At 41.1% G+C, this 15,296-nt stretch overlaps 1 protein-coding gene across 1 annotated transcript in view; it reads left to right on the forward strand.

Annotated features, from left to right (window-relative positions):
* Nucleotides 1–15,296, forward strand: part of btbd8 (BTB domain containing 8) — a 174,933-nt gene that overhangs the window by 43,176 nt on the left and 116,461 nt on the right. Inside the window, exons 8-9 of the mRNA XM_034180720.1 lie at nt 6,740–6,828; nt 11,871–11,973. Coding sequence (XP_034036611.1) covers nt 6,740–6,828; nt 11,871–11,973 — 192 coding nt within the window. The remainder of the gene's footprint in view (nt 1–6,739; nt 6,829–11,870; nt 11,974–15,296) is intronic.

Here is a 15,296-nt window from a genome sequence, read left to right on the forward strand (position 1 = left end):
CTGCATCGTCATGATGCCACATGAAGAAGCAAATCTTTTTTTTATATTTATTTATTTATTTTTAATGAATTACATGTACAAAACATCATGGCATCATGGCATCAAGGTACTGGTAACTTAAAAGAAGAAAAAAGAGAGAGAGAGGAAAAAAGGGGGATACATCCTTCACACACACACACACACACACAAAGCTATGCATCCATATACAAACATTAGAGGTCAGCAAAAAGTTGTACATCTTCTATGGCTTCCATCAGAGATAGTGCATTTTTCATCATCATGTCATCTGTTTCAGGGATTTAACATAGTTATCTTGCATTTGTTTTTCAGAAACTGTGAAAATGGGCTTTACTTTCTTACATTTACATGTATGTATAAAATATTTCGCTATCAGGTATTGTTCAGCACAATTCTTGTTTCAATGTCTATTGAAGAGATACCAAAAACTGTATCATTTCAGAAGCAACTTGAAGTGGGCCCAGTGTGAAAGTGACTAAAGTGACATTTGGTTGTGCAAGTAACTTTTTTTTTTTTTTGGTGCAAGTAATTTTTTTGTTACTAGCAACAGTGCAAATAGGTCAAAAAAATGTATTTCAACCCCTGTAGATTGTGCCCACCTTCTTTTCTATTCACCTCTTATTATAGATTATGGTATTTCTCAACCAGTCATTGGACATTTTTCTGATGTGGCTAATCCATCGCAGTCTGTGTGTGTGGCTGTGACAAGTGATTCTGCACTCACTGCACCAATATACCTGGACACGTATGGAGTTAAATTTGTTTCATTAATACTTGCCAATGCACAGAGGGTGATTTCCAAATATCCCTTGACTTGTATACGTGCTTTGTGATCCACAAATGCAAATTTCTGATTTGTAACTTGTGTTTTGGTTGTTACAAATAAATGTGTATTTGTAAATATATTGTTTGTTTCATTTGTTTAAAAAAAGGCATTTGCAAAACTGAAGATTCTGTTTGTGAAGTTTGATTCAGCGTTTGTGGATCACCAATTACACACATTCATCACTTTGCTCATGCTTTGCTCACAAATATGTACGTCACTATTCATACTGTCATCCAGTAGATGGCAGTGTTGATGGCTATAGTGTGCGCTTTACTGCACTTAAGCTCTTGCAGTGAAACCATGGCTGAAGGAGAGCACCAGCAGCAGCTACCATCATCTGAAAGTCCAAATAATTTTCTTTGCCATACATTAAAATAAACATAGTATATCTAGCATGAAAATAGCTCATATATTTGTGAAACTCTCAGCAGTTTTGCGCTGAGAATGTATCAGTATTGCGTAACTGAGCAAAGTGGTGGATGCGTATGATCGGTGATCCACAAATGCTGAATCACACTTCACAAACAGAATTTTCAGTTTTGCAAATGCTTTTTTTTTCAAACAAATGAAAAAAAAACCAATATATTTACAAATACACATTTATTTGTAAAAACCAACACACAAGTTACAAATATTTGGAAATCACCCTCTGTGCATTTGCAGGTATGACAGTGTTGTGTGAATCACGAGCTGGATTTGTGCAGTTTTGCGGTGAGAATGTCTCAGTATTGAGTAACTGAGCAAAGTGATGAATGTGTGTACAGTGGTCCCTCGTTTATCGTGGAAGTTATGTTCTAAAAATAACCCGTGATAGGCGAACTCCGCAAAGTAGTCAGTGTTATTTTTTACAATTATTCTAGATGTTTTAAGGCTGTAAAACCCCTCACTACACACTTTATACACTTTTCTCAAACAGGCATTAACATTTTCTCTTTTCTCTCCTGTGTAAACACTCTCAAAGTTCAAACCTTAGTAGAAAAATAAATCCAGTATTATAGAATGAAACAAAAGATCAAAACCTGTTTTTAGGCCCAAACATTTGTTTGAGAAATAATAATAGAACGTTTTCCTATAAATAATTATGATGGCTTTTAGAACTAATGAATTTAATTTTAATGATCAACCTACAAGGTTGGACACATAATAAATTATTAATAGTGACTGACCAGTATTTCACAGTTCCTCTGATTGCGCCTCTTCGTCCTGGCGCCGCTCCGCTGTTGCGTCTTTTTCCACTGAGTGACACCTTGGTGCAGGTGTCTTGCTCAGAGGGGACCTGTTGTGTGGGCCGCTGAAGAGGAGGTACTGCTGGCCCACCACCACCAGAGGGCGCCCTGTCTGGAGTGCGGGCTCCAGGCACCAGAGGGCGCTGCCGCCTTACGAGAGCAGTCAGGGTGACAGCTGTCACCCATTACTGGACACAGCTGACTCCACTCAGCACGGAGGTATATCATCAGGACGGCGTCTCCACCTCAGTGCCGAGATATCGCCTTAAGATTGAGGTAACGTTCTCTGCACGCATATTCTGCATAACCAGATAAGACTTGTTAAACCTTTTCAGGACAGCTGACTACTGAAAGCTAATTACTTGGATAAGTACTCACCTTCCTGCTGTATAGTGACAAGAGGTGGAGGCGGCTTCTCCCCTCTCCGTTTACTGGGTGCTGTCGCATCCACACCTGTGTGTTTGTTGCTCTCTCCCGCCAGCAGTACCGGATCCGACGAGCGGAGGCAGTGGCCACCTGGGAATTCGGGACTTGGCGGTTCCAGTACTCCCAGGGTTCGGTGGCAGAGGAGATCTGGGTGGTTCCGGTTCGACTGGGACGGACGTCTCCTACCTTCGAGCCTGCCCACACGACACCAGCGGATTTCGACCTAAACCCCAAATTATTGATTGTTGTATTAGTTGTGCTCGTTTCACAACAGTAAAACTTGTTATTCACCTTTCTCCATTGTCCGTTCATTACGCCCCCTGTTGTGGGTCTGTGTACCTACACTTTCACAACAGGACCGAGCTTTTTCTGTTGTGGCTCCAAAGATGTAGAACGAGGTTCCGCTCCACATCAGGCAGGCCTCTTCATTTTCTGTTTTTAAAACTAATCTTAAAACCCACTTTTATGTACTGGCTTTTAACCCAGAATGAGATTCTCGATCTGTTTTGGCTGTTTTAACTGTTTTTACTTGGTTTAGTTTTTTTTTTTTTTGCGGGGGGGGGGGGGCTTGTTTTATTTGTACTTTGTGGTTTGTTACCTTTTATATGTCCCCTTGTGTACAGCACTTTGTTTCAGCTGCAGCTGTTTTTTAAAGTGCTTTATAAATAAAGTTGATTTGATTTTGATTTGATTTTTCCCAGTGAAGAACACAGTTATGGGTACACGCAGAACACAACGAGCGTGCTGTTTCTTCGCTCACTGCCTCCGGTGTTACCGTTGTGGGACGGATGCGGGACCCGTAAAGAATCCAAGTCATTAAAAAGATACAAACCTCACTCAGTGGCCACGGAGCTCTGCAGCTGCGGTTACCGAGACCATGCAGCGCTGCGGATTTTTCCGCAAGAATTCTATCGTTGCGGGCTGCTGGAGCGCTCTGCATCAAAACAGTGAGCATAGTCTCTGGACCTGTTGCCAGATTTTGGCCGCAACTCCACACAGCAGACAGTGGGGCGGTGTGAGTGGCCCGCTGCGGCGCTTACCGAGCCCGCAGACTCGGTAAGCACATCGGAGGCAGTGAGAGCAATCGCGAGGCCGGCATGAGGACTTTATGCGGACATTCCACTGTTTAAGGACATTTTTTAATGAAAGACGTGCGCGCAAATTCGCCGAGTCGTCACGGAAACGACTCGGCGAATCTGTGTGCGCCACGACAGGAAAAACACCTCCGTGTTGAAAACCATTTGTAAAATTCAGGCGGCTTTTGATGGCTTTCAACAAGTGAGTAACTGAGAAATTGTTTAACAGCTTGGGCATGTTCCAACTTGCCCGTTAAGGTTTCCAACGGAGGTGTTTTTCCTGTCGCGACCCCCCGCGGTCGGGTCCAGCCCGACATGCGACTCTGCCCGCACGTTCTTTCATTACAAAATGTCCGTTAACAATGGAATGTCCGAATAAACTCCTCATGCTGACTTCTTCTGAAAGTTTTCTGTTCTCTGATGACTTACTGGGTCAACAGAGCCTGAAATGTGGAAGTTTTCAACTTGAAATGGTGAGACGCTGCCGCCTCGAAGCGCAGATCGCCGTCAGGCGCCGTGGGCCGTCCTTAAAGCGACACTTACACACCAAAATCTCTCATCAGCCGTTAAAATTTTTACCGAAAACCAGCTGAATTTATCGAATGGTGTCCACTCAGTTGTGCCTTACAGTTTTGAAAAAATTTTGATCAAACAAAGCAGCAGTCTGAGCCATTCCTAAACAATGAAAAAAATCGACGAGAGGGTGGGCGACTCCTCACTCAAAGACTGCCCACAGGCGAATGACGTAACCGACAGGCGTGAAGAAACTCTCGCATGCCCACGAGGTTCAAGCATGTCTGATGTAATCACACGTGATTCAAAACCATATGGTTTTTGAAAAAAATAATAAGGTCGGATACTTTTCTAATAGACCTCGTATTTACAAATACACATTTATTTGTAAAAACCAACACACAAGTTACAAATTGAAAATTTGTGTTTGTGGATCACAAAATGTTTACAAATCGAGGAATATTTGGAAATCACCCTCTGCATTTGCAGGTATGACAGTGTTGCTTTGTGTGAATTGCAAGCTGTTTGTGGATTTGTGCAGTTTTGTGAGAGTAAAACTAGGGCACTCAGTAATATTGATTGAACAGTGTTTTAGTTGTTTAAAATATATTAATTATTTCATTATTATTGTGCAAAAAAAGTCTTCAAAAGGGGTTGAGGGAAAAACATGCCATAATGAGAGGAATCTTCAACACAGCATTTTTAAGCATCCTAGTTTTATTTTGGAGGCCAACGTTATTGTACGTCGCACACAGAAACAAAATTATTTCACAAAAACCAAAAACTACCATGTTGTATGAAGGTGTTATACTTGAACCTTTTCTACTGAAATATGTAGATGGTAACCAGCTTGTATTAGGAGCTGTTGGGAAATATTTCTTTTAATTGTAATTATTAGACAGTTATTATTTTCCATTAATTTGCAATATTTCCTTCTGTCAAATCATTAATAATACAATAACATGCTTTTGGAGGGCGGTATGCATTTTCAGAGGCCCGACGTCCATGCCCAGTCGCCCAAATTGACAGATATATATGTCATATTGGGTGACGGCATGGTGATTGCATTATTATCACTTGCTGAGATTGTCAGACAAATAATTGCGATTGACGAATATACTGTCTATTTTTTTTTTCTTTTTTCTCTTCTTTATATTCTACTATCGTAGTATAATTACACAACTCTGGAAGAACTTTTGGCTTCTGTGAGTGGAGAAACTGGGAATAGTGCAACATTTTTAATTTTATCTTCATTTTACATACAGTCCCAACTTTTTCTGATTTGTGGTTGTTTTTGTTGCATTTCTGAAATTGTTTCTCCTTATCAGTCAGGTTTTGTGCTTAAACACTACATTAAGCTCAAGATTGAACAAATAAATACCTTTGGAAAATAACAGCTGTTAAAGTTCAGAGTTCTCACCTGCTTTTTGTGATCTGTGCATCTGAACATCACCACACTGTATGTGTAATTTTTGCTCAGTTCATTCATATATTCTCATTTTTTAAATATGTTTTTAAAGATATTTGACCATTTATTTCATCTCATGATCTCATGAATTCAGTATACGATACGCACATGGTGTGAACAGGACGGTAACGGCAGAATCACACCGGGAGAGAAAGTTCAGAGAGAAGTAAAGGCAGCTCCACGTTTTGGTTTTGTTTTTTTTAACATCTTCACTCGGGTTAAAATCCTCTCTCTGCTCCGCGCTCGCTGCGTGCACTGATGGTTCTCAGCAGACTGTAACATGTCGTGCCTCCATTCAGGAATCTGCCTCCCCCACCCCTCCCTCGCAGCCTGTTGACTCCACGCGCGCACACACACATGCACTCACACACACACAGAGAGCTCCTCCGGTAAACTCCGCATTTTAGGCGGCTTTGAAGAAGACGGCCACTGTTTTAATCGTCCGTCTTATCCAAACGGCCGGACGGATCGCTCCTCACCCTCCATGTTATTGTCCTGCCTTAAGACGAGAGCGAAACGGAGTGAGCGAGGCTGCAGCACAATGACGTCAGATTCTGAGTCATTTTATGCTTTGTGGATAAAATAAATAATTCACAGTAATCGCAAATATGAAAAATAATCGCGATTGGCGAATATTGTAATAATTGTGACTGCCCTAGCTGAGATACACAACACGTGGAATCACATTAACAATATTTAATGTCATTTCAAAACGCACGACACCCAGCAAACACGTACATAAAAAGTTGGCTCACTTTAACTTTTGTCGTGTTGGCTGGCGCGCGCTGCTCTCCAAATTCACCAGTGCATCCTTTATCAAGCTGGCTGCTTTGGCTGCTATTCATTGTCATATTATCCATGATAAAATCATCCGGAATATCTATATTGAGACCAACACACACTTCTTGCCTTTTGATCTTTTCCTCTGCGGCTAGTTCTTGGGCTGCGCGCGCACTATGATGTCATTTGTTTACGCACAGCGGGTGGGTATGCCGATACTCGTTCGCTACTGTGGACGGGTATAGCCAGGTAGCCTCGACGTAAATCTACGCTACCTGCCTAGCAACGCCTCGGTAAAGTTATAATAATTTGCAATATTGTTTTACCAATATTTGAGTAATTGTCTTGCAGTTGAATATTTTAAAATGACAGGCATCACACGTGTTTTTTTTCTTTGTGTTTGCAGCCAAGTTATGGGGTTCAGCAAGCTATTCTGGAATGCTTGTCCTTCAGCCATGCTGTAGGTCTTCACCACCTCCACATGTTGTGTAAGAGGTGAGTGTCAGCGTGTAACATTGAACATTATGTACTAATGTAGACATTAGTACATAACTTTACTGTTTACATTTAACTAACTTTAAATGTAAATAGTAAAATCACTATTTACATTTAAATGCTTCAGGCATTTTTTCTTCAACTATTTTAAAGATGATAACATGCCACACAAATTATTTATGCCACTCCAAAACCAACACAAGACAGAAAGGCACATCACAGGCCAGGTCAGGTGGACAAAAGGAGTGTCACTCCTTCTGTTTGAAAGACAGTGGGACAGTCCTAATACCATCCCCTATAATCACCAGCTACAACTCATTAGCGCCTCCTCTCCCCCCCCCCCCCCCCCCCCCCCCCCCCCCCACACACACACACACAGACACAAAACTGCTCACAGCAATGATCCCCAGCTCCTCCCCCACCACGCCTCTCTCCATTCATGAGAGAGCTGTCAACATGCTCTTCAAGAGACAGGACCCACGCAAAGGAGCCGGACCTGACTCTGTATCCCCATCCGTACTGAAGAACTGTGCAGACCAACTGTTTCCAGTTAATGATATTCACAGACATCTTCAACACCTCACTGGAGACTTGCCAGGCGCCAGCATGCTTCAAGACCTCCACCATCATCTTCATCCCCCCCCCCCCCCAAAAAAAAACAACAAAAAAAAGAAGTACAGGACTTAATGACTGCAGACCCATCGCCCTGACCTCTGTGGTGATGAAAACCTTTGATGGCCTTGTCTTCACACACCTTAAGGCCATCTCTGACCCAGTCCTGGCTCCCCTGAAGTTCCCCTCTACTTTTCTCCATGTACACCAACAGCTGCACCTCCAGTCCCCAGTCTGTAAATCTCCTGAAGATTGTGGATGATACGACCATCATTGGATTCATCTCTGATGGAGACAAGTATCCCTACAGATGGGAGATTGATTACCTGGTGTCCTTGTGCAGACAGAACAACCTGGACCTTAACGTCCTCAAGAAAGTGGAAAAGGTTGTTGACTTCAGAAAGAACCCAGTCCTTGCCACCCCATCACCCTGTGTGATTCCCCAGCCACCATTGTGGAGTCTTTCTGCTACCTGGGGATCAGCATCAACCAGGACCTCAAGTGGGAAGCTGAATGTCAGCTCTCTCATTAAGAGAGCACAACAGAGGATGTACTTTCTACTGCTGCTGAGGAAGTTCAACCTGCCAAAAAAATGATGGTGGACTTCTACACTACCGTCACTGAGTCCATCCTCTCTTCTTCCATCACTGTCTGGTATGCTCCTGCCACTACTAAGGACAGGCTCTCAACATGGCAATGCCCTGGAAATGGTGTAATTTCGGCTTAGCCAGGTAGGGAGGCTCTAGTCCATGAATAATTTTGTAAGTAAGTAACAAAACCTTAAAGTCAGACATTGCTGGGACAGGAAGCCAGTGAAGACAGGCCAAAATCGGGGTGATATGGTGAAACATTTTGCTTCTACTCCAGCAGTAGCATTTTGATCCAGTTGGAGACCTCTAATGCTGGACTGCGGTAATCAAGAAAATAGGACATTGCAATATTTCAGGCTGGAAGAGACAGAGGCGTGGGTCAGAGTCCTTGGCATCGGCCATAGACAGGATGGGAGGAATCCTCGCTATATTATGAAGATGGAAGAAAGCAGTCACCAAAATTGGCACAAATACACCTTAGACATTACTCTTTTTGAAAGAAAAAAAAAACAATTGGCCATTTTAATTTTTACTAGGCAGACAGGTCAATTGAAGAATTGCACAGGGGTCAAAATTAAAAGATGCTCCACTCATATTGAAAACCATACTATATTATTTGTCTATCATAAAGATTCCAAAAAGTATAGTTTGGGCAATCTGTGACTGAATGTTATGGAGTTATGGGGTGAAAACAGCAACAATGATGACAAACGTCAATTTCAGTTTGTACAGGGGTCAAAAGTTAAATTGCTCTAATTTTGGTTAAAAGAAAAAGTGATGCAAATTATTGGTTGAGTAAATAGGGTTTTTAAAAAGGAACAGTTTACACCATGTGTCAGGCTTAGTTATCATGATATGGGTTAAGATATGTCACATGTCATAGAATACAATGGTCATTGACATTGCTTGACCTTTTCTTTGCAGACCAAACATTCAACACAGTCGAAACTATTCCATTTATTAATTCTGTTAGCTCAACCAATAATTTGCACCACATTTTACCAAAAATGGAGCAGCTTTAACTTTCAACCCCTGTACAAACTGAAATTGACCTTTGTCACAATTTGCTGCCCTGAAACAGCGTGACTGTTTCAGGGCAGCATTTTAGAAAGATTGTGAGCAAACCTATGGATACATTGGGTGAATCAGTCCCATACATCAGTCAGGCCTGTGAGTCTTTGAAAACAGACACATTTTTATTTTTGTAATTTTCTTCTGCACAATGAACTATGATAAACCTACAAGGTGAACATGGTAAACCTACATGGTGTGCTTGTTGGTTAGAGTTATAGCTTTAACTCAAGAGGTTAAAAAAAAAAAATCACATTAACCATTTAGTAATTACAGCCAATTTTATACACAGACTGTCCATTGTCAGAGCCCATAAGTTATTGGACAAACTAAATATAAGCATTATTTTTAATACAGCCAACACCTTTGTTAGCCCATTTTCTTTAAATATGTCAGGGGATGTATACATGAATATTTCCAAGTCACTGAGTATGTCATGGACTTAATTTATAATGCTTTGTGCAGAATCTGTGCAAGAAGGAAACTAGTGAGGGAAGCCATCAAGCCTCCAAGACAACTCTAAAGCTACTGCTGATGTGATTTATGTATCTTTTGTCTGTTGCATCACCAATTACAGCTTCATGGAGTAGCACAAATTTCCACTTCAGTTTGCCAGAAGGCACATGGGAGACTCTAACCTAGATTTGTGCATGTATTTGTACATCCTTCTCTGTTTCACTCCACCATATTTTCAGACATGCTATAACTGCAACAGATTATATTTTGGAATTACGTTGGTGTCAGTGGTTAGCCCGCTAACTTCCCTCCCCAGAAGGCCCCCTGTTCAAGGATTTCAATCTCTTTCTCCTTGTCCATCTGGAGCTGCATCAGGAAGGGCATCTGATGTATGTGGATCCATACCAGATCTGCTATAGTGACCCTGAGCAAAACAGGAGAAACCAAAAGAAATTTGTTAAATGTTTTACAACTGTAAAAGTCAAGTTAATTAGTCTTAAGATGAATTTACATCGACTTCACTGAAAGCAAACTCTGCTGCTCTCAGCAAAATGAGCCATGTTAAACAAGCCTGTGCGCTCCTCCTGATTTTAAGTGGGCTGTGTGTGTGTGTTGTGTGTGTGTGTTGGTGTGTGTGTGTGTGTGTGTGTGTGTGTGTGTGTGTGTGTGTGTGTGTGTGTGTGTGTGTGTGTGTGTGTGTGTGTGTGTGTGTGTGCTCGCTTTGGTGTCTGCGATGAGTCACATGAGCCTGATGATGAAATGTCAGGATGCTGCGTTTATAGCAGTTTATTACTGACCTACTCATCTGCACTGGTTGTGTTATTCCTTGAAACTTTACTGACTGTCTTATTGTTACATGGGAAACAAGGTACCAGTAGATTCAGTAGATTCTTACAAATCCAACAAGACCAAGCATTCATGATATGCAACACTCTTAAGACTATGAAATTGGGCTATTAGTAAAAAAAAAAGTAGAAAAGGGGGTGTTCACAATAATAGTAGTGTGGCATTCAGTCAATGAGTTTGTCAATTCTGTGGAACAAACAGGTGTGAATCAGGTGTCCCCTATGTAAGGATGCGGCCAGCACCTGTTGAACATGCTTTTCTCTTTGAAAGCCTGAGGAAAATGGGACATTCAAGACATTGTTCAGAAGAACAGCGTAGTTTGATTAAAAAGTTGATTGGAGAGGGGAAAACCTATATGCAGGTGCAAGAAATTATAGGCTGTTCATCTACAATGATCTCCAATGCTTTAAAATGGACAAAAAAAAAACAGACGTGTGGAAGAAAATGGAAAACAACCATCAAAATGGATAGTAGAGTAACCAAGACAGTCTGGAGTTACCTGTAAGTGGTGTGACAGTTAGAAAACACGTGTGTGAAGCTAATTTATTTGCAAGAATCCCCCGCAAAGTCCCTCTGTTAAATAAAAGACGTGCAGAAGAGGTTACAATTTGCCAAAGAACACATCAACTGGCCTAAAGAGAAATGGAGGAATATTTTGTGGACTGATGAGAGTAAAATTGTTCTTTTTGGGTTCAAGGACTGCAGACAGTTTGTGAGATGACCCCCAAACTCTGAATTCAAGCCACAGTTCACAGTGAAGACAGTGAAGCATGGTGGTGCAAGCATCATGATATGGGCATGTTTCTCCTACTATGGTGTTGGGCCTATATATCGCATACCAGGTATCATGGATCAGTTTGGATATGTCAAAATACTTGAAGAGGTCATATTGCCTTATGCTGAAGAGGACATGCCCTTGAAATGGGTGTTTCAACAAGGCAATGATCTTGCTTCCAAACCAACAAAATTAATGCCTCAAGATGTGAAGAAATCATGAAAAAACTGTGGTTATACAACTAAATACTAGTTTAGTGATTCACAGGATTGCTAAAAAAGCAGTTTGAACATAATGGTTTTGAGTTTGTAGCATCAACAGCAGATGCTACTATTATTGTGAACACCCCCTTTTCTACTTTTTTTTTTTTTTTTTTTTTTTTTTTACTAATAGCCCAATTTCATAGCCTTAAGAGTGTGCATATCATGGTAATGCTTGGTCTTGTTGGATTTGTGATAATCTACTGAATCTACTGGTACCTTGTTTCCCATGTAACAATAAGAAATATACTCAAAACCTGGATTAATCTTTTTAGTCACATAGCACTACTATTATTCTGAACACTACTGTATCTGAAAAGTGACATATATGGATGAATGTGAAAACGGTAATTATGAAAATGTATCCATTTGTAGATGTGTCCTTAGTCTAACAGAATAGTGGTAATAAACAAGCACTATGCATGTTTTCAGGTGGGTAGCTGAACATTTTGTGAAGACTTGGTCACAGAGAAGCTTTTCCCTCCTTTCCAGTGATCTCCACAGAGTGTGTCTGACTGCTGTGACCGAATCTATGGTGAGTTCCTCCCTGAGTCAGCGGCCAAGATGCTGCACAAATCTCATGAACCCATTCTCCAGTGTGCTTCCACAGGATGGCAAGCTGTGTGTAATCTACTTATGAATATGATGTGGATGTAGACTGATATGGAATTGTTCTGGACTTGTAAATGATAATTGACCCTAAAATCTCCCTTTCATTGCTGTGAAAGAGGAAGTGTGGATTCTATGCACACAGTTGTTTATTTATACAGTGGTAAATCACAACAGAGATGTGAGGTGTCACACACAAGCAAGGTTTAACACCCCCCCCCCTGCAACATTACATAAGGCCTGAAGGTGGATTATGTTGCTCTGATTTCTGTCTGTCTGTCCGTCTGTATGTCCATCTGTCCGAGAAAGGGTATAAGTGCTCTGAAACCAACTCCTCTCACACTTTTAGGAGGAATTTAAAAAAAAATTTGTCCTTGTCCTTGTTACAGGTTGGTAATATGCATTTTTTTATATCGTTCAAGTTGGGCTTATTTTACCAGAGTTATGAACCTTGACCTTGATTAACAAAACTACATATCAGTTTCCTGCTTGAGTGCTTGCATTCTGAAATTAACTTGTTGGGGCAGAATATTCCATGATACTTGTCCTCCGACCAACTTGATGATACATACCTGATAAAACTGAAGGTCTATAAGTCTCCGTCTGGGGCAGACACGCATCATGAAATATTCTGTTCTGTGCTAATGACGGCACAAATATCCATCACAGTGCTCAAAGAACAACTAATTGTTCACCGGTGGAGTGTTCCAAACAGTTGTTCTTTGAGCATTCATCAACTTTCCCAGTCTTTTGTTTCCCCGCCCCAACGTTTTTGAAATCTGTTGCAGGCACCCATTTCAAAATGAACAAATATTTGCACAAAAACAACAAAGTCTATCAGTTTGAACATTAAATATCTTGTCTTTGTGGTGTATTCAGTTGAATATAGGTTGAAGAGGATTTGCAGATCATTGTATTCTGTTTTAATTTACATTTCACATAACATCCCAACTTCATTTCTATTGGGGTTGTATGTTTACTTGATTAAAACTGCATCACTGTCTGTTCTTAAATAAGTGTCTTTCCTCCTTGTTAAAGATAAAGGTCTAGTTCATCCTTCTTGCTGGGGTATAGGGCAGAAGTTACAAATTCTTAAGTTTTGACAGCAAGTGCAGTCGCAGTGTGCTTTTGCCGTGAAGGGGGGAAAAAACATACAAGTCATCGATCTATAAGTGACTTATATTTTTGAAACATGGTGCCACTGGTTCATGCAAAAAAAGAGCAAAAATAAGTTACATTATTTATAATAATAACACTATTAGTAAGCAGAAGTTATTGGACTCATTAATGTTATCGTTGAAAGCACAAAGATTTCGGAAGTGAACTGCTTCTTCAGCCACCACTGAACAAACAAAAACCGAACAATGGTTGTTTAACTTACTAAATATAAATAAAGTTTTGAATTGATTATACATTTTTAAAACAAAGTAGTTGGCCTTACCTGAGACGAGCCAGCCACCTCAATGTAGTTCTGGCTGCCCCACAAACAAGTCAAGCGACGAGTAGTATGAAGGTTGTTCTTTATTCAAGAACATATGAACATTATTTCCTCTATACTCAAGAGTGTATGAATGTTATTCCCTCTATTCAAAAGTGTTTTAATGTTCCTTCTCTTTAGTCATAAATAAATCATGCTGTCAAACTGAAAGACCACATTCTTTCATTTTGAAAGCATGATTTATTCATTTTGATCATTCTCTAAGACCGAGCACATCCTCATTCAGATCGTCATCTTCTTGCTCTTGTTGTACGGTGGTTAACATTCAGCATTACCACCAGGAGTTGATGCTGCAGTTCCTCCGTGTACCCCTATACAATGAGGAAAATAAGTATTTGAACACCTTGCGATTTTGCAAGTTCACCCACTTAGAAATCATGGAGAGGTCTGAAATTTTCATCTTAGGTGCATGTCCACTGTGAGAGAGATAATAAAAAAAAACAAAATCTGGAAATCACAATGTATGATTTTTTTTAAATAATTTATTTGTATGTTACTGCTGCAAATAAGTATTTCAACATCTGTGAAAATCAGTTTTAATATTTGGTACAGTAGCCTTTGTTTGCAATTACAGAGGTCAGATGTTTACTGTAGTTTTTCACCAGGTTTTCACACACTGCAGCAGGGATTTTGGTACACTCCTCAATCAATCAATCAATTTTTTTTTATATAGCGCCAAATCACAACAAACAGTTGCCCCAAGGCGCTTTATATTGTAAGGCAAGGCCATACAATAATTATGTAAGACCCCAACGGTCAAAACGACCCCCTGTGAGCAAGCACTTGGCTACAGTGGGAAGGAAAAACTCCCTTTTAACAGGAAGAAACCTCCAGCAGAACCAGGCTCAGGGAGGGGCAGTCTTCTGCTGGGACTGGTTGGGGCTCCTCCATACAGATCTTCTCCAGATCTTTCAGGTTTGGAGTTTCAGCTCCCTCCAAAGATTTTCTATTGAGTTCAGGTCTGGAGACTGGCCAGGCCACTCCAGGACCTTGAAATGCTTCTTACGGAGCCCCTCCTTAGTTGCCCTGGCTGTGTGTTTGGGGTCATTGTCATGCTGGAAGACCCAGCCATGACCCAGCTTCAATGCTCTTACTGAGGGAAGGAGGTTGTTTGCCAAAATCTCGCAATACATGACCCCATCCATCCTCCCTTCAATACGGTGCAGAAGAGCACCCCCAGAGTATGATGTTTCCTCCCCCATGCTTCACGGTTGGGATGGTTTTCTTGGGGTTGTTCTCATCCTCTAAACATGGTTAGTGGAGTTGATTCCAAAAGCTCTATTCTGGTCTCATCTGACCACATGACCTTCTCCCATGCCTCCTCTGGATCGTCCAGATGGTCTCTGATAAACTTCAAATGGGCCTGGACATGTGCTGCCTTGAGCAGGGGGACCTTGCTGCCCTGCAGGATTTTAAACCATGACAGCATCATGTGTTACTAATGTAATCTTTGTAACTGTGGTCCCAGCTCTCTTCAGGTCATTGACCAGATCCTCCTGTGTAGTTCTGAGATTTCTCAGAATCATCCTTAACCCACAAAGTGAGATCTTGCATGGAATCCCAGACCGAGGGAGACTGACAGTCATCTTTTGTTTCTTCTACTTTCCAATAAATAATCATAACAGTTGTTGCCTTCTACCAAGCTGCTTGCCTGTTGTCCTGTAGTCCATCCCAGCCTTGTGCAGGTCTACAGTTTTGTCCCTGGTGTCCTTAAACAGCTCTTTGGTCTTGGCTATGGTGGACAGGTTGGA

The sequence above is a fragment of the Thalassophryne amazonica genome, chromosome 10 (genome assembly GCF_902500255.1).
Source record: "Thalassophryne amazonica chromosome 10, fThaAma1.1, whole genome shotgun sequence".
Classification (NCBI taxonomy): Eukaryota; Metazoa; Chordata; class Actinopteri; order Batrachoidiformes; family Batrachoididae; genus Thalassophryne; species Thalassophryne amazonica.